This window comes from Trachurus trachurus (assembly GCF_905171665.1).
Source record: "Trachurus trachurus genome assembly, chromosome: 24".
NCBI lineage: Eukaryota > Metazoa > Chordata > Actinopteri > Carangiformes > Carangidae > Trachurus > Trachurus trachurus.
Genome location: NC_139910.1, coordinates 23264250 through 23289684, shown reverse-complemented (window position 1 = coordinate 23289684; position 25435 = coordinate 23264250). Strand labels below are relative to the sequence as shown.

The 25435-nt window shown below is 42.0% G+C and overlaps 1 protein-coding gene across 1 annotated transcript in view; it reads left to right on the top strand.

Moving 5' to 3' along the window:
- Positions 1 to 24087, top strand: part of plcb1l (phospholipase C beta 1-like) — a 125933-nt gene extending 101846 nt beyond the window's left edge. Inside the window, exons 25-33 of the mRNA XM_084000067.1 lie at positions 1232 to 1367; positions 2218 to 2271; positions 2586 to 2805; positions 3885 to 4053; positions 5683 to 5759; positions 5848 to 5937; positions 6643 to 6700; positions 6876 to 6962; positions 21948 to 24087. Coding sequence (XP_083856193.1) covers positions 1232 to 1367; positions 2218 to 2271; positions 2586 to 2805; positions 3885 to 4053; positions 5683 to 5759; positions 5848 to 5937; positions 6643 to 6700; positions 6876 to 6962; positions 21948 to 22172 — 1116 coding nt within the window. The 3' untranslated portion in view covers positions 22173 to 24087. The remainder of the gene's footprint in view (positions 1 to 1231; positions 1368 to 2217; positions 2272 to 2585; positions 2806 to 3884; positions 4054 to 5682; positions 5760 to 5847; positions 5938 to 6642; positions 6701 to 6875; positions 6963 to 21947) is intronic.
- Positions 24088 to 25435: the final 1348 nt, after the last annotated feature.

The following is a 25435-nucleotide window of genomic DNA, read 5'->3' as shown; positions in this document are numbered from 1 at the left end:
AGGCAACAGCTTGCCAACACAGTAGCTTATCAAGACATTATCAAAAAAAGAAAACATGAGATGGCAGTTTACGTTTAGAAACGACTTTTCACAATAAAAGCACAAACCTACTAACAATCTGTAAACTGGAAAATGCAAACTTTATAAATCTAAACTAGAGTTGGCAGTGACCTTTAACGTTAGAACAGGCTTCATTATGAACAAAACCAAAATGCCAAGCAGCTTTAACAAGTCATGGCTGCTCAAGAGAATGCGACCTGTTTTGTTCCATAGAAAGATTTCACTGCTGACATCTCACACTAATGGGCCATCACGCAGCATTAGAGTAAAAGCTGCAGGAACTGAATTTGTTAACTTGTAAATGGGGCATTAAGAGCAAAGTAGCAGCGGTCTTTGTAAATGGTGTTTGTCATTTTAAATGGACTTGATGGAGAATCCAAGTCGCCCTGGATTAATGTAGGTGGAGTGCAACAGGAGATGATATCTGAGGAGAGACGTGAACGATTTCCAGGACTGCAGTCAGGATACATTCATGGTGAGAGGCAAGGCAGGACACGGGGGTTATCTGAGGTTATTAGAAAAGGGGGGACTGGCACGGAGGGTTGTTCCTGAGGGGCTTCTTTTATCTGATTTGCCGGTTGATATGATTTCCCACAGAGAGCAGTTTCATGCTGTGGCCATGGCAACAGTCGCCAAAAGAGGTAGAGCATCGAGAAGGCAGGAGCACAGTGTGGGGAGATGAATGTAGAGACAGCAGGGGGAGAAAGGAGAAGATCTTTACTAGCGTGACTAGAACAGAGATTATTTAAAATTGCATTAACCTTTCCAAGATAAGAGCATATAGTTGGAGATCCAGCCGGGGCCTAGGGGAAATTAAGATCTGCTGAGCCTCGGCACAGGAAGCAATGCTGAGAGTGGGTTACCAAAGCTATGTCTACAAACTGTCGCGCAGGACACAGGTACAGCAAAGAAGGAAACAATGGAAAACAAATACTACTACTACTAAAAATCTGTATAATGACTGTATTGATGCTCACTGATGGAGGAGATACTCTGAGAACCACTGACACTCAAAGAAAACTTCAACTTACTCCATTGGATAAACTGCCATTTGGTTTTAAATATTGATCTGCAACTGAATACCTTTGTCAGTGGTGAGCAGCGTACTCGTCTTTATCGACTGATGATTACATTTTTGATGTAAATGTTGAGGCTTTCATGTGATGGACAGGTGGAGGCAGGGAGCGAAGCCCCCTCAGAATCTAAGGTGGACCAGAGAGTGGTGCTGCCTGCAGAGAACGGACTGAGCCACACGCCCATTATCACCCCGAAACCCCCCTCGCTGGTCGGCCAGACGCAGTCTGCAGGTGCTCTACACACAACCAGCCTCCACATCCCATCTCCACATGGTCAATATCTACAATTTTACACAAACTTAATTGTGTCTAGGTACATAAACAGGTAGATGTGTGTTGGTTTTACCTCATCTTGACATTATGTTTACTTAATAAATATGCCTTTATTCATTGATTACAGAAAGCAGTATGTTTATAGATATGAAGGTCATGATTAGGGATGAAAAGCACAAATCAAAGTATTTAAGTCTGGCTTTAAGATAATTTTGTATGTGTATGTATATACAGTACTATGCAAAAGTTTAAAGCACTGTTAGTAAAGTGAAGATGCTTTCAAATATGTCATGAGAAGTCTTTGTTTATCGATTAACTTCATTCAAAGTTCTTTCAACAGAAGAAACCTAAGTCAGATGACCACAGCACCAGTTCTCCTCCACACACTTACACACAGTTTTCCCAAGTACTGGACAGGCAGGTTGTTGAAGCATCTTGGAGAAGTTCTTGTGTGGACTGAGGCTGTCTCAGTGTCTTCTGTCTCTTCATGTAGTCCCAGACTGACGACTCTGTGGGGGGTTATACCATCTGTTGCAGGACTCAGTCTTCTTCTTGTCCATTCAAATAGTTATTTTTAACACAGGCTGAAATTTTTGGGTCATTGTCATGCTGCAGAGTAAATGTGGGACCGATCAGATGCCTCTCAGACAGTAATGGATAATGGATAAGAATCTAAACATCTGAAATGCTTAAACTTTTGCACAGTACTGTATGTCTCTTTCTTATGTTGATTAGATCTGATTTGAAACTAATTTGTGATTCATGCTTTATGTTTAAACTAACTTGTGAACTTGTTTTTGCTGGCCAGGCTCACTGAAACCAGCAGTGAAGACTGAAGATATCATTCAGAGCGTTCTCACTGGTGAGATCATGTTTTCAGCCTTGAACACTTAGTCATGTCTGTGGTTACTGGCTTTATTGGGTTTACCCATTACTGTATGTGAAATCAATGGAATACTTCTTTGACCTCTCAGCATTTTGGTGGTTTGCTAATGTTGCAATGACTTATGATATAATTATCTCATTTCCTGTAAAGTTTTTTTTTTTTTTGGGACTTCATTATTTAGATCGATTCTACCATAACCATTAGAATTACGTTGCCATTTTTTCAGAAAGTTGCTATTGTGAAAATGATGATTTTTGTTTATGTATTTTTCCTTAATCCCTTGCCTTCAGAACTGGAGGCTCAGACACTGGAGGAGCTGAAGCAACAGAAGGGTTTTGTTCGGGAGCAGAGGAAACAGTACAAAGAGATGAAGGAGCTGGTTCGGAAACACCACCGCAAGACCAGCGAGCTGATCAAGGAGCACACGGCTCGTGTGGCCGAGCTCCAGAGCCAGCATCAACGCCGGCGCTCGGCCCTGCAGAAGAGCCACAAACGAGACGGTAAGAAAAGGTAGGTAGCCCTCCTCTTCTCCTTTTCAAACTGTCCCACTATTGGTTGAACCCTTCACTTCTTTTCTTTGAAGTCTTCCCCCTCAGCTCTATCTGTCTTCAAAGGAAAGCCACAAAAGACGTCGGCGCAGCAAAGGAAAACAAAGCCATTGGCTAATGTAGACACATACTCATAATGAGATGCTTGCAGCAAACATTTTCATTACATAGTAAAAGCTGGAGTCATCGAAGCACAAAGGCTTCTGTAAAAAATCCCTCACCACAGTCAGACGTCTTATTTAAGACCAGAAAAAAAGCAGCTACAAGACATGAACGATTTTAAGTCTCATGGCTCTCGCTTGTACTGATGAGAAAAAAAAACCTCTGATCTTGTAAGCATACTGTTGTAGCTCTCTCCATCTGCACACACTTCACAGTCTGTGTGTATGTTTAGCTCACACTTTTAACAAGCTGCTGCTCTTAAGATATTAAAAAAAACAGTCTGTGAAAGGCTGTAAATTACTTTATTGCTAATTACTACACATGCAGGTGGGAATTACAACACTGCATGACAAATTGACTTCTGTAGTGCACCGTACAATTTCCCTCTCTCTCTGTCTCTCCATCTACACAAACACACATGTTGTATATCGCTGAAAAACACAACACAACAGGGCAGAACTCGCCGTCCTCAGAGAGAAGAAAAAGGCTGAGCTGTGACTAGAATAAGAACAAGTGGATGAGTGGAAGTCTTTGCCCGAACCTTGGGGTGACATTCAGAACCCACATGAGCTCATCCCGCTCTGAAGCATCACAACTCAGCACACACAGCACTGCAAATGAAAGATAATGCAATTCATCCATGCTTCTTTAAGACTTGTGTCCTTCCTGATGTTTGAAATTACCTCAAACACTCACATCAAGGTTGCTGACACACTCCCTGAATGAGAAGACTTTTTGTGCTACTTGAATTTCCAATAGACGCATTGTTCTGAAAGGATCCGTAGATAAATAAATATCCTTATGACATGCAGTAATATTTACTATCTCAACTTATTATATGAGTAAGAAAAACTCACACTGTGTACGTGTGTTTTGCAGCCGGTCCGAAAACTCTCTGTCGACCCTGGACCAGGAGCTGTGTGAGCTGGATCAGGAGTGTAACCAGAGACTTGCAGAGCTGAAGGAGCAGCAGCAGCAGCAGCTCCTCACACTGCGCCAGGAGCAGTACTACAGTGAAAAGTACCAGAAAAAAGAACACATCAAACAGGTACCCGCACAACTCACACAGCAAATACACACAGAAGTCCAAGGCCACATCCCATAATGAATGTTGAGTGCGGCTGCTTTTGCTAGTGTAAAAGTGATGCAACTAGTGTGTCACTTCTATACTTCTACAGTGTGTGGCCTTCACTGGCCTCATTTGTTATCGCTACTGACTATGGATAAATACACTAGTCGCAGGGCCACAGAGACACTTTTGCATTTTGTAAGTAAGTAAATTATATTTGTATAGCACTTTCATAGAAGGGGTTCACAAAGTGCTTCACAACAGAGTCAGGAAATCGCATTTGTACAGGGAGTAAAACAAGAATACACAATTAAAATACAGAGGAGCATAGAAACATAAAACCATCACAGTATAAAACAAAATTATGACAAAAACCCAGAAAACCCACCCCTACATAAAAGCCTGTCGGAACAGCAGAGTTTTCAGATCCCTTTTAAAAGACTCAATGGAGTTTAAAGTGCGTAGTGCGTAGTGAAACAGCCTCAGTGAAAAAGGCCACCGCTCATCCGTAGGCAAAATACTACGAAGAGGTGAACTTTGAAACAACAAAATAGCAACCACACACTCAAAACACTGTGCACATATCAATTTATTGCAAGCTTTCGGTCATTGTGACCTTCTTCAGGCAGTGAAACGGCCTCAAAATTTGCAATCGGTCAGACTTGTTCTTATGTCTGCTCCCCAGAGGTCTGTAAAGTATTTCATAATAATTGTTGGGTAAATGCTGCACATATATGGACAGAAGACTCAGAGCCTCTGATTTCCTGTCAACTCTGTACATTTGTCGGTTGCCTTTTTATGGCCACCACCACCGCATATGGGGCTAATTTCCTACTTGACTCTAGAACTTGTGTGCCCTTTTTAAGCTCTTGGAGAGAGACAGGTTGATGACAATGTAAAACATTTATGAAAGCCATTTCCTTATATGCACTTTCCCAGAGTTAATAATACAAGTCAATGTAATCAGAGTTCCTATGCAAACACAATACAAACGCATAGAAAATATAAACAAGCACACGCTGTAGTGTATGCAGCAGTGGGAACACACACACACACACATGTCACAGCAGATATCGGAGCTTGCCTCAACTTGTATTGGAGTTGATGAAGCGCTGACTCTCTCTTGTCCCAAAGCTCAGAGAGGCTCACACTGATCAACCATAGCAAGCAAATAAATAAGTGAATAGACTCCAGGTCACGCACACACGCACACACACACACACACACACACACACACACACACACACACACACACACACACACACACACACACACACACACACACCCCTCTAGAATATTACAGCTATCATCCTGCTGCCTGTGCACATGTTGTGTTGTCTGGTGTGGAAAGATGAATGTTTTCTGCTCTGGTACACCTGCACAGTGAGTGCACAGCTGAGTGTCAGAGAGGTTTATTCAAGCAAAAGACAACAAGCATAATGGAGACAGTGTTGAATGCAGTTTAACTGGGATCAGGATATCAACAAATCTGCTCTTCATTTGAACTAGAATAATGAAGAATTAAAAGCAGATGTTTCTTGTCTCACTCACTTTGCAGTATTTTGGTCTTAGTGTCAGATTTTGACTCACCCTGTGTCTCCTCTCCAGCTGGTCGAGAAGCTGACCACTATAGCGGAGGAGTGTCAGAGCGCTCAGCTCAAGAAGCTCAGAGACATCTGTGAAAAGTAAGACCGCTCACATAGATCCACAGAAATCCATTTGAAATCACCTGAAGTCACCTCAGTCATCCTCTCTTGGCTTTGATATGAACAGAGAGAAGAAGGATCTGAAGAAGAAAATGGACAAGAAAAGACAAGAGAAAATCAATGAAGCCAAATCTAAAGACAAGAATGTGACAGAGGAGTAAGTATGTGTGTGTTTGAACAGAAATACATGTAGTCCACAAAAAAGAAGATTTGATTAAGCAGATTTCTTCAGAGAGAGAGAAAGAGAGAGGCAGATGCTCCTGTTTCTTTTTTTTCTGTTATTTATTCTGTTACCAATTATTTTCACAAAATTGTAACTGATCACCTGCCCAGCTAACCCGCTGTCACAATCACTTCTCTAAATCAACATATGGACCATGGTAAATTAAATTTGCCTGTAGAGGGCTATAACATAGTAATCAACCCCCTCTGCAATATCTGTTCTAATGCAATGACACCATCTGTATGCAGAATATGGAAAAGATGTCAGAGAGCAGAGAGCAGGAGATGCTCAGGGTTATATTTGGTAAAATCAAAAAAGAATGATGTCTGATGATGTCTGAAAAAAGTATGATGCTGCCAACACAGAACAGGAAAAACATCCAAAGTCAAGAATATATTTTCTTTATGACCTGGTGTGGTCAGATTATTATTACTGCAACAAAACCTCAAGTACCCGAGTGCTAAAGACAAGAACATGACAGAGGAGTAAGTATGTGTTAGATGTGAGATAGTAAAAAGTCTGCTGCCCTCTAGAGTTGGATGTTATACTTGTATGACCACTAGATGTCACTGAATGCTTAAGATTTAGATCCATGCGACTAGTTTCTTGGTTTGGCAGCTGATACATTTCTCCCCACAGAGAAAAGCTGGAGATCAACAGATCGTTCGTCAACGAGGTGGTGCAGTACATTAAACGGGTAAGAGAGGATATGACCATGGTGTGGTCAAAACATTTACAGTGAACAATATCAATAAAGCATTTATTGTGCAATCAGGGTAGCAGATGTAGTCAAATTCATACAGTTTCACTATCCATACACCTGTTGTTTACTTGCAAGTATTTTATTGTGTGTGTCTGTGTGTGTCTGTCAGTTGGAAGATGCGCAGAGTAAACGACAGGAGAGACTACTAGAGAAGCACAAGGATATCCGTCAGCAAATCCTGGATGAAAGGCCAAAGGTAGGACATTTATCAAGAAACTGTTGAATAAAACTTGATGTGAATTCATTATTAACTTGTTATTCACTGCAAACTGATGGTCTGTTGCATGGTAGGATCCCACATCAGGGTGTAGCAGAGCCAGGGGCCAAACATGTCATTGTAAACTTGCATATGCAGAAATGTGTATGCGTAGTCATATTAGACATTTTTGTGAATACAAACGAAAATCTAGCAGCACATATTTTCAGACTTAATCCAAAAACAAACATCTAAAGACCTGTGTTTGGTTTGTATGTTAATATTGACACTACAGCCAGTCTGTAGCTCTGTACATGGATGTTTTCTTTGAATTTGTTTGTTTTGTAGAGGAAAATGACTTAGCTGAAATGTAAGCATCTTAAACTAAATCCTCAAACCAAACAGTAGCTGCTCATTCTAACCACTAGGTGGCGCCCTGGGCCAAGTTCATTGAGATGCTGCAGTGTCTGGCACTGTATTGCAAAAATATAATAAGAAGAACATTATCGAAAACGACCTGTTGTTCTGATTTAAACTCAGACGCTGCCTTTATTGCAACATCAGACTATGTCACCCCTTGTTTAAATGCTGCACTTCATGTATATGTTGCCATAGGAACAGACAGTGAAACTACATGACAGACTCGCTGATGCGTCTATCATTGAATAGTGGTTAATTGCCTTGTAATATAGAGCTAATTTACTATAGCTGCATCCTCGACTGCACTCAGCGGTATCCTTCATATACAGAACATGGCTCTATTGTGTGGTGAATACTCAAGTGCTCGTGGGAGTTCAGCCTGTTTGCTTTTCTTCTATGAGTTGCACAGATCCCAACCTTGTCATTGTGACTGTCATTATAGGACGGCTTTGCAGCTGAAGAGCATGGTAAGACCGTCACTGCATCCCAGTGTTCAGCATTCACACAGCATCAGTGTGGCAGTATTAATATGCAAGCTTTTATCCACCTGAGCCACTGACTGGCAACAAGTGAATGCAGATTGCATCTCTGTAATGGCTGAGACCTGCCAAGCATTTGGTACTATGCAGGATACTGCATCAATTGCTGCAAGTATATTCTTCCATCTGGAATCTGGATTGCTGTAATTTGTCGGTATACAGTAATTGCATGGAGACATAGCATCATAACAGGGGCAGCAGATTGGCCTGTGTAGTGAGATCACACCCCAGTTGGAGTGCTCTGATTTAACCCCACCTCTCTGAGTGTCCTTGAGTAAGAGCTTCTATAGCAGTCATAAAGACGTTCACCTTTCTGCTTCATCAAATCAAATGAACTGTATATTCAAACAACACACATGTCTCAGGCATTACAGCAGCACACAATTGTGTAATGTTCTCTGATATGAAGAGGCTTAGCTACTTGTAAGATATTTGCAACATTAAACCACTTTAACCCTGGGCATGTAGTTTGTTATGATCATGACACATATAATATCATACAGCACTAGTACAGCTACTAAACAAGACTAGTTAAACCTACAGTATTTCTTCTCTCTTCTTGATGTCTTTCAGTGAGCTTGACAAGATTTATAATGTAATGCAGTGTAGACCACATTACAGCACAGACTCCTATCATGTCTTTTCCTGTTGTCAACTGAGGAGCACAGTTCACATTTACCATCAGAGTGATAGTTTTCGTTTTTGTATCCTTCAAGACAGGTATAAATCAGAAGTCTTCCGTTCTATACAGTTCTATAACCACCCACTCTCAAAGTGACAGCTCCTTGTTCCTCTGAAGCCACTTCAAGTTGAGTGTGGGAGGTGCAGTGCAGACGTACAGCCCAGCACCTCGCATACAGTAGCTCTTGACAGTTCTCTACAAAGCTGCAGTCGGGAGAAAGGAGGGAGTGAATGTACTGTAAGGTGTTCGATAGAGGGTGATTGAATCAGCAGTGATTGTATTTGCCTTGGTAACCATCTGCTCGCTGTGTAAACTGCTCAGGTTACTGAATTACACTCCTTCCAGCGTGGTCCTGTGGTGACAATCATCATCTCTTAATAGTTGCTCAATTGTCCTCCATGAAAAACTCCATGATTATGTTGATTTCATAAATCAATATCTATTCAATATTAGCCGTGTGCACCAGCGTCATCAGGGTCTAATCAAGATTAAATTAAGCAGGTTTCCTCAGAGAGAGAGAGAGGGAGAGAGAGGCAGATGCTGCTGTTTTTTTTGTTTTTTTTTAGCTCACTCCATTGTTGCGATCAGATTTCATTCTGTTACCAATCATTGTTCCCCACAAAATTGTAACTGATCACCTGCCCAGCTAACCCGCTGTCACAATCACTTCTCTAAATCAACATATGGACCATGGTAAATTAAATTTGCCTGTAGAGGGCTATAACACGGTAATCCACCCCCTCTGCGCTATCTGTTCTAATGCAATGACACCATCTGTATGCAGAATATGGAAAACATGTCAGAGTGCAGAGAGCAGGAGATGCTGCCTGCAGCACAGGAAGAAACATCCAAAGTCAAGAATATATTTTCTTTATGATCTGATGTAGTCAGATTATTATTGTATTATAGGGATAGTTTAACATTTTGGTAAATTGGCCCATTGCCATTGAGTGCCGAAGCGGAAGCAGGAAGTAACGGTCGCCATGGGACCTCAATTCAGAAAAAATCTCCATGTAAGCGAATGGGAGACAAAATTTTATTTCGTGATCCAATTGAATTGTGCCATGAGAAAAAAATATGACCTCTACCTGTTTAAAACATCGCGTTTCATGCCGGGAAATCAGCAGTTTGTTGTAAAACTATTGTAAAATAAAATTCCGAATTCGTAACCAGAAAGACTACAGGTCGCGTAGGTGACGTCACACACCAAATGCCACCCTTATTGCCCTTTCCCGTGTCAGTTGGTGACATATTTTTTTGTGGGACACCAGATCTGTAGTCCGTAGAGCGGTCTTCACACAAAATACGTTGCCGTTTTACCATAAACTGCTGATTTATCACTCTGAGTTGTTTTCAGTAAATTCATGCAAAATCGCTGATGTGCGTTCCCGTCGGGGGCAGTTTTTCAGCAAGCAGTCTTTGCATTTACCTTTAAAACAACTCCATCTCGTAACGTTACGTTATTATCTCATAGCGTGGTGAATGTGCAGGTCACAACTTGTCCACCAGAGCGTTTTGGAGTTGTTGGATTGTGTATTTGATGAGTTTGATGAGAGAAACCAAGAAATTCCATTAGCCTCCGCGGCGTAGCTCTGAGCAGTTCGCGGCTCTGCTCCGCCGTTCTAAAAATAGCTTGCACCAACAATTAAAAATAACGAACCTACACTCCTAAAACGACAGGGATTATGGCAATGGGCCAATTTGCCAAAATGTTGAACTATCCCTTTAAGATACTGCAACAAAACCTCAAGTCCCTTTAACCCATAAGGACCCACGGTGACACGGGTGTCACACTGCCTTCAAGTGTCCTGGAAAGCCCCTTACACATATTTATGTTGAACTTTTAACTCATAAAGTCCCTAAGTGACATCTACTCAACATCCTGGTGCAGTCACATGACTCTCTGTGAATCTCTCTATCCATGACAACATTTCCAAGATGGTGGCCGGCAGAGTTGGCACATTTCACAGAGGCCGCTACTTTTAAAAAGCTTGCTTTCTGTCAATAAAATAAGCCACCACCCATTTCACAATGCAGATCCTTTTATAACATGTCCCTTGTTGTATTTAACCTGTTCTGACCTCATTTTTTGAAGAAACTCATATAAAACAACTTAAGAAAATATTGCTGTGACATATACGTCACATCGGGCCTTAGCCTTAAAAAAGTCAGGAAAAATACCATGTGACACCTATGTCACAATCAGAAAAATGGGAAAGAACTGCTCAATTAAATTAGGTGATTCAGGTATTTTGAATTAATATACTCTATGTTGTTCAATTTAAAACATAATTCAAAAATGTTAACATAAAAATAATGTCAAATTCAATCAATATTTAATAAAATGATATATCAGTCCGGAAATTGAACCACAGATTTAGCAGAGACACTCTTCTCAGTAAATGAACAAGATTTTAGTATCCCATGCTGGTCCCATATTAATGTAATTATGCTTTTTTGCTGTATTTTTTGTAACAAAATAGGATACAGTGTTCAGGATGTACTGACGACCATCAGACGTGCAATAGATGTTGTATACAGAACAACAAATACAGCAAAGAAGAATGAGAGTTTACATAAGAAAATATTAGGAAACAAATAAGAAAAGTTAACACAGTCAAACAGTCATGAACCAGGTTTGAGACAAGGGTTCTGGACTGCTGTACTGATGGGAGAGAGGGTCCCATGTGGTGCATTGTGAGAGAAGGACGTTTTACCCAGCTCAGTTCTGACGAATGGAATATGACCCAACAATCAGTTCTGTGAGTGGGTACCAATGTTTTGTGATTTCATAGTTGACAGAGATGATAAATAAGGAGACAATAACTGTGACAGGGCTTTAAAAATGGATAAAAACCAATGCTGTTGTCCCCTTACTGTCAGAAATGACCAGCCGACATTTTGATAAAGAGTGCCGTGATGAGTATTATATGAATCATTGGAAATGAAATGTAAGGCTGAGTGGTAAACAGCATCCAGTGGAATCAAAGTGGAACTAGCAGCTCTTCCATAGATGTCATCTCCATAGTCTAAAACAGAGAAAAAATAGTGTCTCCAATTTTTTTCCTGTGGTGAGTAGGAAAACGGTGCTTATTTCTGTATAGAAAGCCAAGTATTGTTCTTAGTTTAGCAATGAGGGTGGTGATATGGTGCTTAAAATTAAGACAACTGTCCATCCAGATGCCAAGGTATTTGTAGTTGGAAAGAAAATTGTGGTTGCACAGCTTTTAAGGCTTCAGTAACTGGTTAAAGCCTTCGATATGAGGCAATATTCGCATTTCTATAGTGTTTGCCCTTTTTTGTTGTGAAACTTGTCTTAAAAAGGTGTTAATAGTAACCAGCAAATTTGTAATTTTGATATATGTTATGGAAATGCAAATAAAAGGTCAAATTTGTGTTACAGAGCAAAAGAAAATGTTAAGCCCATTTATTTTCAAGTGAAAATTTAAGATACCAAAAAAGCCCGATGTGACATATATGCAACATTCCAGATCTCTGACAATAGGTGGCGCTATTTTAAAAAAAACTTCAAAAATGTGTTCCATGCATTCCACTTGGTCTGTGTTTCACCCCACTTAATTTTCCTTCAAGGATAAATGGGTCTGGGTTCTTATGGGTTAAGGAGAACAGATCTTTGGGAGTGCTACTGTAGGCTACATGTGGGAAAACATTGGATAATGCACTGTGTGGCTCCTGAGGCTGTAGCACGAAATCCGATGTCATTTGAGTGAGTGTCATTTGGGGCTTTAAACTACAAGTTTGAGAAAGAAAAGAAAAATCTAAAGGTTGTGAGGTTAAAACTAAGTGAGCTCTGTAGTCCACTCTTTATCTTTGTATCAGGCTGTAGGCTCAGAGCTACATCAGCTACCAGTAGCATAACACACCCAGATCCCTGAAATGTTGGCAGTGGCCACATCACATTGTTGGTTCTGTGGTCCAGGTTTTTACAAGAAAAAGAAAAACTTTGAATGAAAAGATAATTATATTAATTTTTCTAACTGATGAAAACTGACAATCTTAGCACAATGGATACTGATGGAGCAAGTCAACAAGGCTGTAGTCGGTAAAAAAGCCTCTCAGTGTCTGTTGCTGCCATCAGGGTTCACAGCCTCTGCCTCCTGCTCATCATATGTTGCTTCTCACAATAAAAGTCGCTTGTGGTGATTTTACTGAAGCAGCACAGTTGTTTTCATATTGTTGAGTCGTTTTCATTGTGCCAGTTGTGGACCGGCCTGATTTCACCTTTCACTCAGTTGGCGCTGGGTTCAACTCTGTGTGGTTCTCATCCCTGAATGCTGTTTTCTTTTAAAAGCACCTGAGGGAACTGAGCTACACAGAGGCTGCGGCATGACTGAACCTTGGCCAATTCATTTACAATATAATGCACGTCTTACTTACTGTAGCTACCAGCCACACTGTTAAGGTGATCAATGTGATATGGTCATCAGTAAGCAATGTGTGTCTCAGGCTGTGTAGCCTTAGAGTCAGAGCTCAGTACATGAATGCTGGACCATTCATGTGGTAAGTTTTAAAGGCTTCCAGCTCTGCCTGTGAGGAAGGGTCTTTGATCAAGTGACTGAACTCAGAGCTGCTCCCAGTGACCAGGTCACTGTGAAACACTGGGCCTTTAATGATGAAGGCCAATGTGATGCAGCCCATTCACCAAAGTTAAAATTAAGGCAGAAGCAGGTATTGCTGACTACCTCTGCTGATTGGTGAATTAGCTCTACGGAAAAACCTTTATTAGTCATCAAATCCTCAGATGAATGTAAATAAGAGCAGACAGATGGAAACATAAACACATGAAGCAAAAGGGCAGAACAACAGACTGTAGAGAACTTCAATTGGGGCTAATGGATATGGGCATAAATAACCAGGGCAGGGCAAATACAAAAATACATCTATTGTGTGTCTCTGCTTTTGGTGTGTGTCTGTGTGTGTTAGTCTTTATGAATCAGAGACAGAAAGATACAACATACTTTCCCTCTCATGCTGTTCTGACCCAGTTTCCCCTCTGGGCTCAGAGAAGCCACTAATGGACAGCAATAACCATCCCTGGTGGAGACCTTGAGAGCTGCGCAGCCCCACCACCACACTGCTGGTTGTGTGTGCACATGTGTGTACTGACATTCAAGCGATTTATCAACCCAACCTAGAAACTAACTCTGCCGCGCAAGTCGGCAAACCAACAGCTGCTTAGTAAAAGCCACATTTCCATAAAAATGGTGAAATGTGAGAGACGTGTGTGTCACTCTGAGCTTTCGTGTTACTGAGAGATTCTGAAGTCCTGGTTCAAGATGGTGTGAGGGTCACGTATTAAACTGAAAGAGTGGGAGAGAGAGAGAGGACGAAACTCATGGCAAGATTTGTCGTCACTCGCAGCGTGTGCACCCAGGTGTCACTGTCCTGCTAATGAACCAATCAAAACGCCCCTCAGGAGTCAGCGGTGCCCAGCACGATGGCACATGGTGTTTCAGCACACCTCCAGATCCTATATCCTGTCATGTTGCGTCGTCTCATCTCCTCTTCTCATCTCTGAGCACAGGGGTCAAGATCACGTTGCCATATGTCCACCTTTTTATTATTCACATATTACAATAAGCTGCTCTGGTGTTTGTTTTAATAGATGTAACAGGAAGCCGAAGCCTCACTTGTGCAGCTTACAGTCTTCTGAGATGTGTGTTTTGTGCCTGATATTAGATTTTCCACTTTAGAGCAGAGTTTTTGCTTTTTGATTAAATGCATTTGCATGTTGCTGCTGCTATTACAGAGCAGCTGTTTCCACCCTTTTCTTTAACAAAACCATTTCCACATCACATTGGAGTCTGACTGTTTCTGATAGGATGGTTTGACTTTCAGTTTTGTGCCATTGTGGTCAGTTCAAGGTTTTTGTTCAACCAAAATAGATACGATGGAAATCCAGGAAGAAGGAAAGACTGAAGGCTTACCAAGCATGTTGTAATTCCTCTGTGCTAGTCACCCCCTTCACACATTGTTTGGCTGTGATATGAAATAGTGATAAGGCAATATGTTTCACAACAGTGTGCGTTGGTGTGTGTGCATGTATGGTGCGAATGTGCGTTATTACGTACTGTAGGAGATGGGCTGATTGTTTTTCACCGGAACGAAAATAAGGAGAAAAAACGAGACGGTGTCTCCCCACCGTGCAAGCCTCCAATCCACACACAGAGCCACACTCACATGCACGCACACACCCATTTGTTCGACAAGCAGGAGTCCTGTGTGGTCGTCATGGAAACTTGGGTCCCCCACTCACCTCCTCCCCACCTCTCATATCCTCCTCTATCCTTCCTTCATGACTCTCTGCAATCTGTTAATTTGGAACTGAGTCCTCATGACGCAATCCCAGGGCTGGTTCCTGGAGGTGGAGGACAGCAACAGGGGGGAGGGGGAGGGATGGAGAGCGGAAGGGGGTGGGAGAGGGGGGGTGGGGGGGGGGCGAACAGGTTGGAGGAGAGACATGGCGGTCTGGAGTTGAAGAGGAAGAGAGCAAGTACTGTACGTAGCCGCCTTCTCTTCTCATCTATGAGCCTCTCTCTCTTCCACTGGCCACTGTGTTCCCTCATCACAGGCTTTGATCTGCATCGTCTCTGCCTGCCGTGTTTGCATCAATAATGCACTTGTGACTATACATACACACACACACATACACACACACACACACTAAATCCGCAGAGAACACTGTGTGCAATCCAGGGGCAGTGAAGTAAAATCCATTGTGTGAGTGCGCAGACGTGTTGCACGCTTGGTTACTCCTCTCCTCTATTATGCTAGCTGCTATTTTAGATCAGTGCACGAGTGTTCATTATGTATGCCCACATGTGCTAATGAAACTCCCCAGGGTTATGCTCTGTCTGAGGAACATTCACCACTGAAGCCGTCCTCCTCTCCACACTTCTGGCTTCAGAGCCATCAAGCTTTTATTTATTGAAAGAGGAGGTAAAGCAGAGGGAGAGCAGCTCCAAAACTCTGCCACCTGGTAACGTGGCAGTGGATGCAGAATGGACGGGGTTCTTGGGGCTCTATAGAGTAATTACATACTGGACTGTGTTTGATGGAGGTGTCAGCTTCAGTATGGAGCATTCACTTTGAGCTGAACAGGCTGTTTTTTTCAGAGCGCACTGCAACAGCAGACTGGAAGAAGAGAGAAGTCAGGTTGCAGTGTTTATACTCGTCACTGATAGAACTGACATTCTCCTCGTGGCAGGAAGCAACAGGGTTTAAAGCTGCACCGGTAAATATTTTATCTCAACAAAGGATCAAATTGCTACATATGAAAAGGGTTTCTTGTGACATGTAATTATATCTGAACTCTTAAGTTTTCCTCAGCTCTGCAGAGCATCTATCATCTTATGGTTGTGTTTATGTGACCCACACCTTTACCTCCGTCTTCTCCTTCAGCCTGTCACCAACACCTGTTCTCAGATAAACCCACAGACCAGACCACAGCAGACCAGACTGGACCATTTAAAAGAATTCCAGTGTTGCTCAGTATTTGCTGGGTGTGTTAATAAGCAGCTGTTTGCTAATACATCCACCATAAGAACTCAACAGGCTGGTGATGGATGATGTGTCCGTGTTGTGTCTGCAGCTTTAGTTGCTGTGCTGACCGCGAGTGGCATCAACGTTAAAGGAAAATGATGTCACTGGAAATTATTCATTCCGTCAGTGGGCTCTTACTCTTTTTGGATATTGTATGGACTGCCCGACTAAATGGGGCAAGTGAGAAGAACGTTAATATATGATATGACCTAATAATGTGTGATTTTTTTGGCATGGTGTACTACCAGTAATATCTAATTCCCATTTTTTGTAGCTTCAAGGGGACAAGGGGTGTTTTTTTTCTTTTACTGTCACTGATTTATGTTGTGCATTCTATGTACACAAAAAAGGAAATTACGTTTAGAGTGTGTAACTGTTAAATGGCCCATACACAAATAAATAATTGATAACAAAAAAAAGAAAAATAATGTCACTAAAAATTACCCATCACTCTTTTTTTGTTCAAAATAATAAAACAAAGTTGCCATTTCACAATTCGATATTAATGTTTAAAAAGTGCTACACATAATATATATAATTTTGGTAGGATCTGGATCCAGCACATTTCACAGTTGAGTTTCCTCTTCAACCTGGCCTTTTAGGGAAACACTGCTTACCGTACATGTGTGCTGGAGGTATGCAGGAGTGTTGTTGAAATTCCTGAACATGAAGTGAATAATCTAAGAAAAACGCAAAGCAGCAGCACTGCAAAGAAGCAGATGAATTATCTGAGAGGAGTCAGGAAAGGCCACCGACACACACACACACACACACACACACAGACACAGATACAAACAGATCTAGTAGATGGGATAGAAACAGAGCTCCCTTTGTGAGTAGCAGCTGCTTCTCTCTGTCTTTCATTATCTATGTCCTTTCGAATTGGGTATTTTCATAGTTATGCGCAAAACAGTGGAAAGAATATAAATGAGGGAATGGCATTCCCCGTCCCTCCTGCTCTCACTCTATCACATTACTTCAGAGAAAGACACACACACAACTTGCATGCACAGCACAACAAAACCCTTTTCCTTCAGATCCTGTAACGCTGACAGGTGTCGACCCTGTCTCATCTCTTGGACATGGGATGTTGGATTTGTCCTAATTGGTCTGTGTTTGTATATGCAGGGTGTCTCAAGGTCAGGACACACATACCTCTACACACATTACACCGTCTGTCTAACGGCTTGTCTGTGGCGGCTTTGGTCCATGCCACAGCTTCGTTGACGAGGAGCAGCGACCAGCAGGACAGAGGGGCTCGTTTTTTGTTTTTTTCTCCCATAGACCATCTTAGTGTGTCTGTGAGACGAGCCACAGTTAGCGCAGCTGCACGCTATAGACGCGGTGCAGCGCGATGCCAGTCGAGGGCTTTTTTTTTTTTGGGGTGGTGCTGCAGCAGGCGTTATGTCACGGCTCAAAGCAAAGAATTAATTTGGCTCTTTGGAGGCCTTCTCCGCTTCCCTCGATAGCTTCTCAAAACGAGGACAGCTGGTGAAGAAGGTCACTGACTGCTGTATTTTAAGAAAGGCAGAAATTTGTGTGCGTGTGTGTGTGTGTTGGCAGATGACAGGATGACAGGTCTTCAGAGATGAGAGGCAGATTTAAAGCTGGCTGGATGACTGCTGCTGCTGGTTGGTGTCCAAACAGAAACTGGACCACACACACATGTACTATATATACATGTGTGTGTGTGTTGTATATACAAAGCACAACCACAAATGACCATACAGAATAAACAGATGCACTATAGTCCGACCTTGCTGTTGCCGGGTATCATTCACCCTCAAAATGACTTTATCTTTCAACCAAGCTCAAAGTTCATAATTTGAAATCATCAGTCGGCCTCATTACACTTCAAAGATTTGATGCTTTTGAAGTCAGAATTGAGTTCAGTCTAATTTAGCGTGACAAAAACTAAACCAAAACTTAAAGGAGAATTCCGGTCATAATGGTCATGATTCCTTTACAAAAATAAACGGTGGAGCAGTGCAGTGGTAATGTCCAAAATATTTCAGACCGTTTATTTTTGTAAAGAAATCATCACAAAAAGTGTTTGTTTCTGTGGCTGGGAGAGCAGGCGCTCTGTGATCGGATAGTAATGTCTTTCCAGGACGTTCCACAGTGATAACATGCAAAAACACAAAGTTTCTACTGTTTATACCGGTTTATACTGTACAGTTTATGAGTTCAGTGGTGTGTCATAAGGATTCGAGTCATGTACCATAGATATTTGATTGTTTTTTGAGTGTTTGTTGTGGTTGAAAAAATTGCCCCATAGGTTAGCGTTGTCGCTATCGCTAGCGCCGGGTAGCCACGGTGTAACTGTGGTTTGCCTGCATCAATTTTAGTCGCGTTTTTTGCTCTCCCCAACACTGGGTGACCATCAGGACAACGATTTAGGGGTAAAAAATGACCGGAATTCTCCTTTAAGCTCCACCAGCTCCAGGAAGCTCGTCCTCTGTTTCCTGTCCTCCTGTGAGGAGATTTCCTCACAGCCAGACTGATATGATTTCAGACGGAGGGTGATGATCATAAAAGCCAGTGATCAGGAAACCTCCCTGAACGGCTGCAGCTCGAGCTGTCTGTTCTCTCATTCTTTGTTTTTTTTTTTTTTTTTTTATAACTCAGGCAATCCCCTGATGAAAGCGCGGTGCGGTCTTTATCACCCATCAGCCAAACTCTGACAGACGCTCCTCACTGTTTGCTCCTGAGCCGTTGATTACATTCACAGGACACAGCCTACATAAGATGCCCGCAGACACACACACACACACATTACACACACATGCGCATGTCTTTGTGAGAAGCGCCTGGTGCCCCTCAGTCTCCTCTGCCCCCCCCCCCCCTGCTCCCACCTCCTTCACATGTGCCACGGTGTCATCAGATGGGAGAAAGATGACAGCTTTAATCAGAGGGTGTTTGTGCCTCAGCAGGCTGGGTAAAGGCAGACTGCACATGGACACACACACACACACACACACACATTGCAGACTGTCCCACCCCTAAGTAGGTCATGCGCAGTGCAGAGCGGGGGAGAGAGAGGGAGAGAGGGAGAGAGAGAAAGAGACGAGCTGTGGTGCATCTCTAGCCATCTGGTTGTGATGTGCTGGATGTCCGCTCTGTGAGACCCACAGAGAGAGTGAGAAAGAAAGAAAAGAAGGGAGAAAGGGGAGAGAGGGATTGAGGGAGGGAGGGCGGGAGGGAGGAAGTAGGAGGGGAGGCACGTTTCAGAGAAGGTGACCTTGAGATATGGCGTGGTTGGTTGTTGGGGGCTTCTGCAGGCTCGACTGTACTGCTCCAAACATGGGAAAGAGCTTGAAGAGAGCAGCAAGTACAGAGAGTGTTGGTGTTGTCTGACTGATTGAGGCTCAGCTTCACTTTACTGTTTTACACTTAACTGCGTCGTTTCAAATCTACTGCATTTATTGTCATTTTGAGAATCCAGTGGAAGGCAATAGGTCTGACAAGATGGAAAAGTAACTTGCTGATTTCTGAGGAGTTGTATTGAATGTTGCATGTTGCATTTTGATGGAAATATTTAAATGAAAACTTTTGCTTTCGATATCATCTACAAACTGTTCCAAACAAATGGAAATGTCATTTGATGCTTGATAGAGGTTTCAGTCCTTAATGTGGATACGTTTCAGTTGGAATTCAGAAGCTGTTGAGGTTTGTGTCCAGAGACCATTCTCAAACTTACATACTCATGATCATGGCACACTATTGACCTAATTAAGATCGCAGTGCATTTAGGTGCTATCAAGATAAAGTACTCTGCAACAGGTTTTCTCATTTGCTATGGAGTACTCTCAAATGGAATTGATGTGAAATCTCATCATCTGAAGTGGAGAGGGCAGAAAATTGCAAAGTCAAGAGCATTATGGCAGTCCTTGACCTTTATTCCCTCTCCTCTCCTCTCCTCTCCTCTCCTCTCTCCTCTCCTCTCCTCTCCTCTCCTCTCCTCTCCTCTCCTCTCCTCTCCTCTCCTCTCCTCTCCTCTCCTCTCCTCTCTTCTCCTCTCCTCTATCCATCTAGAGGAATTCAGTTTTATATATTTAGTAGCTTTCTTTGTCTGAAGTTTCGGGAAGCATCTCAAACTCTTTGGATCAATAGAATCACTACAGCCAAACCTGATTTTGCTCTCTGAGTCAGTCCATCATGCATTTTTTATTACCATTGTTTGTGTTCACTTTCGAGTCAGAAGTTAGGAGTGAGTTTGAAGTGGGCCCTGATTCGATTACAGAGGCTTCTCAGACACAATATGGATCCTGGATAAACCCTCTCAGAACCCACAGGTATTTTCGATCCCTCATAATGCTGACGTGAGTGTATTGAGCTGTGAGACTCTGACACCATTCATCTTAGCAGCTTTTCTTTTAATTACTGCTCTCCCGTGGGAGCCAGTCGGGTAGTTAAACAGAGAAATCAGCATTACAGCAATTATTGGCTCACAATGAAATGAATACAATCTTGTCATCTGTAATCATTGGGGGCGTCTATGCCTGGGAGAAAACAGCTTCTCCTTTCTGTCTCTCAGTGAGGGGAGGTTGTGTATATATAATAGTAGATGGTTGCAAAGGGGACGGTGGTCTACCTCAGCTGACCCAGGTATCTATTCAGTGCTGAATGTCAAGGTTCAAAACCAGCCTCTATCTGTCCATCTGCTGCTCTATCTCCAATCTATTTTCAGACTCTGTTGCATGTTATGAAATAGAGATGAATTCATGAGAAAATGATCGTCAGATAAGAGTCATGGGAGAATATCTGTAGCTCAGCACAGCACGAACAGTAAAGGCTGAAACCTATAGAGCTGCTCCAGCCACTATTTTAAATGTGAATATGTCTGTTGGCAAAGTTGTGGCAAGTACACAGAGAGTTACTATAGCAAGGGAACAGTTCCCTTCAGCTCACATATAAATAAGAGCTTTTGTATCTTTCAACTCATTGCTTTGGTTTTTACAAAACGTCTCTGTCTTCAGCTTGCACCGCTCTCATCACCGGTGTTTCCAGACACATTATGCAACAGTTTTTCTGGACGTGCTTGGCCAGCCCCAAACAACAGACAACAGTAGCATTTAGCTGTCACAGTATGGAGCCAGATATTTCCATTAGTAGGCGGTGGAAACCAAAACAGTGGTAAAAGAAAAAGAAGAGTGTGCATTTGGCTTGTGCTTGTTGGGTTACCACAATAGTGACTATAGTGTTCACACAATAGTTCAGTGGTATATTACAGTTGTTCCCAGTTGTTGAATATTCTATTCCATGACTAACACTTGTATAAATTACTCTCATTTTGTCTAGTTTCCAAAGCATGTCCTTAATGGTCTAGACTGGATTGAGGACATGTGGTTTTTATTGAGTGTTTTCCTTTAATGAGGCTGTTACATGTCAGACTGTCCACTTGGTAAACAGGGAAGCTGTAATTGTTCTCTTTAGTCTCCTATTGAAAGCTGCTTTGCCTGTGGCCATGATGCAAATAAAGTAAAACTGGATGTTAAACTTTCTTAGGTCACTTTTATCACCTTCGTGTTCTTTAGACGAAGAAGTGAAGTGATGACAGCCAAGGTCTTCCGCTGTTGGTTGTAGATCAGCCTGTCTCTTTCTCAAGGGAACAAAGGCACTATCTTATAAAAAGAAGAAAGAAGTAGTTGATTGGTTTCCATAACTTCCACAGGAATTTGACCTTTCGGTCACAAGTTGGCGTAGTAGCTTAATTGTTTGTAGCTGTGTTACTCTCTGGTATAGTTCACTGATGTGCACTCTTATCTTCTTCCTCTGCAGCTCCAGAGCGACCTGGACCAGGAGTATCAGGACAAATTCCGCCGGCTACCCGTGGAGATCCAAGAATTTGTTCAGGACAGCAGCAAGGCCAAGCATAGCGACGACTGCGTCCACGGAAACCTGGTTTCCTCCTCCACGTCGGAGAAGCTCAACCACAAAGCGTCGCAGTCGGAGGACGACATGGAGGAGGGCTCGTCGGAGCGCGTATACGACACGCCCCTTTAGAGATGTGACCTGGGTTCGCTTTGCCTCACACTGGGACACTGATTGGTGGATGTGTTTGTGACCACAGATCTATGATGAGACTGCCCCCAACTTTGGCCCTAATTTTAACCAATGGGAGGATTAGATCAAATCTGAGCCTGAATTGGTGAGTAGAGGTCCTCTCTACGTAGAGTGCAGTCTTGTCCGGAATAACCATTTCATGTAAATAGTACTTTTTGTGTATTTGTATGTTACCTGTATGTTGTCGTCTCTTTCGGTACGGCCACAGGATGTGTTACAAAGCACTAACTATTTGCAGGAAATAATTTACTTGAACTATTGCACAGAGAGAGTAGTTTCTTTTTATTATTTTTTATTATCATGATGTTGACAGTAGTAGTGGTCAGTGAGGTGTGTGGTGCCAAGGTTTTGAATTCACTTAGTGGACATTGTCATTTAAGTGGAGTCAACTTGTACTGTAAAGAAACCACTGCATATTCAGCCTTTAAAGCTTCCATCTTTATAAGATTTAGACTCACCCTTCCATATTTGCACTGAAGGCTCACTACGTAACTGTAACTCTTTTCCTTTAACCCAGAGGCACTGGTGGCTTGCTGGTTCTCGATTTTGTTCTCACAGAACTAAGCCTATGTGTTGCTGCTATTTTTGTTTTTAAAACCATAATTTTTTTAACCATTATTTGGTTTGTATGATATTTGGCACGATGATATTATGCAGTCTTCTTCTTTTTTTTCTGTTTGGCTAGTTTTTGCATCGTTCATGGGCAGTTCTGCCCGGAGACACAGAGAGGAAGTGAAGGGAAATTGTGCTGTACAGTATCTGCATGTATTTGAACAACTGTAAATGTTACAGTAGCTCTGTAGCAGAGATGTTTATTAAATGTAAATCTATTTTCTTTGAAACATTTAACTAAACCTGCAAAACAGTTGACCCAGTGTGGCTTTGATACATCACTGTGGCTGAACGGGACTAAAATAAGTAACATCACACATTTTTCATAGATCCAACATTAGCGGGCTCCAGTTAACAAGTGGCTCATTGTATTCTTTACCTTTGTCCCCTGGAACTAAACCAGGGCATTCAAACAGAAGAGGATCCTGCTGTAGTTTTAGAGAAGTGGCCTTCCTCTAACTGGTTCACTGTGTACCTACAGGGGAGTGTGTCTGTGCACTTTCCAAGTACACAGAGTAGTTGTATGGGACAACAGGAAATATGTCACCCACTGGCATTATTCTCAATATTCACCCACTATTTGGTATCTGTATCTGTGGGGATGTAGTTCAGTTGTTTTGAAGCAGACCCCAAACGCTCAGTTTACATCTGCAGAACACCAGCGTTAACATGATCTCATGAATAACTGAGCTATTTCCTCTTTAACATGTGAACTGTTCCCACTCACCTACCATAAGGAAGTATGAGATAAATGGCACTGGACCATCAGGAAGTATTAAAAAACAAATACTCTCTAAGTATATCCAGTACCGTTTAACTCACAGGTGAGTTGTTTGCTATCATATCATGTTTCAGCTGATTTTCCTTTAAAAAAAAATGTTGAAAGTGAAGGATTACCTGACATGTAAGTACAAACTACTTTTTAAAAAGATGATATTGATGTGAGAGTCCTGTGCCTTTGAATAGGTTTGCCTTGTTTGATGTTGAATGTGTGAAATGCATCATTGTTTAAATTGCCATTATATAATATTATATGAAGCTGTCTGATATTGAATAGACCGTGTGCACTTTTTAGTACAGTACCACTACTGAGTAATGCTTGTGATGAGCAGTATTTGACATGTGTCTCATAAAAAAAGCGAGACATCCTTCTTTTATGTCTTGAACCACTTTATTTAACTCTCTTTAACTCCCTCCTCCTTCTCATCAAACTAAGTGTATGCACTCTGGAAATGTAAATGTATGTATGACATAAAGGATAAAACATGAAGTTGATAAAAAAAAATATAGTGTAAAGGGAATTTGCCTGTAATTAAAATAAATGTGGCTATTATTGTACTTTGCTGGAGTGGAGTTGTGTGTCTTTTAATTTGTCATTGGTCAGACTAATATTGTGTTGTCACTTTTGTTTGTGCATCTCCACCTTTTATGACTGTGGATGTGATTCATTTTTTAAATGCCGTGATTCATTCATCGTTGTATGAGTTTTTCCATCACGTTCATGTATTCAGTCATCAAACAGTCTCTCTGTGGAGCTATCATCCTATTGTTTCTTCATTCACTCTGTAATTGTGGGTTGTTTGCAACGTGTTTGCTTTCAGATGTGTTACTTGTCACTGTCCTGTCATGGCTTATTGTTTTGACTTGAAATAGAGATTTCATTGTTAACCCACAGCCTCTGCAGCAAGGCAATACCATAATAATGGTGGAGGAAGAGAATGAGAGTGCAACACAGAGGACTGATACTGATGATGTGCAAAACAATGATGCACATCCAGCTATAGAGGAGCGTGATTGGGAGCATCAGTGGGTGGATGTGTGCATGTTGGTAAGTGTGTGTACGTATGTATGTATGTATGTATGTATGTATGTATGTATGTATGTATGTATGTATGTATGTATGTATGTATGTATGTATGTATGTATGTATGTATGTCACACTCAGGGGTAGGGGGAAGTGGGGAGAAAGCCTTGATGACCTACTTCCTCTCATCTCCTAGGTAACAATATCTTTGAAAAAAAACCTGATAGGAACATGAATTTGAGCACTTCCATGATGGACCGTCTGTCTGCCACCTGAAGGCTCTGAACTGTCAGTACTCGTCTCTGAGGGTAACACTTCTCAATCATGCAAATTTGCTGTGATGCGGGCCCCTGTGCAGGACCACCTGTGTCCTAACTACACAGGTGAGGACACACAATATATGCACATGCATGTACTGCACATGCTTGTGGGTATGTTTGTATTCTACGCCCTGTGCCTATTTCCGTGTACCAAAAAAAGTGGAGTGGAGTGGAGTGGATCACTGCAATTCAACTGGAAAATCCACTTCAGCTTCTGTTGCGCTTCACATTGATTGGCATCAGACTGTGAAAGGGAATATTACTGTGTGCACCGAGTTTGTTTTCTGCCACAGTAATATCAAACTATTTCTCCTGGAGCATGACAAGTGATCACACAATATTTTTTTGTATATTCTTGACCAAATTCTCAAAGCTTGTTACACATTTATATCAGTGTTGTCTGGGGTTTTCTGTGTGTAAATCTGCTACGTGTTTGTGTTTGTGTAGGTGCGTGTGTGTGGGAAATT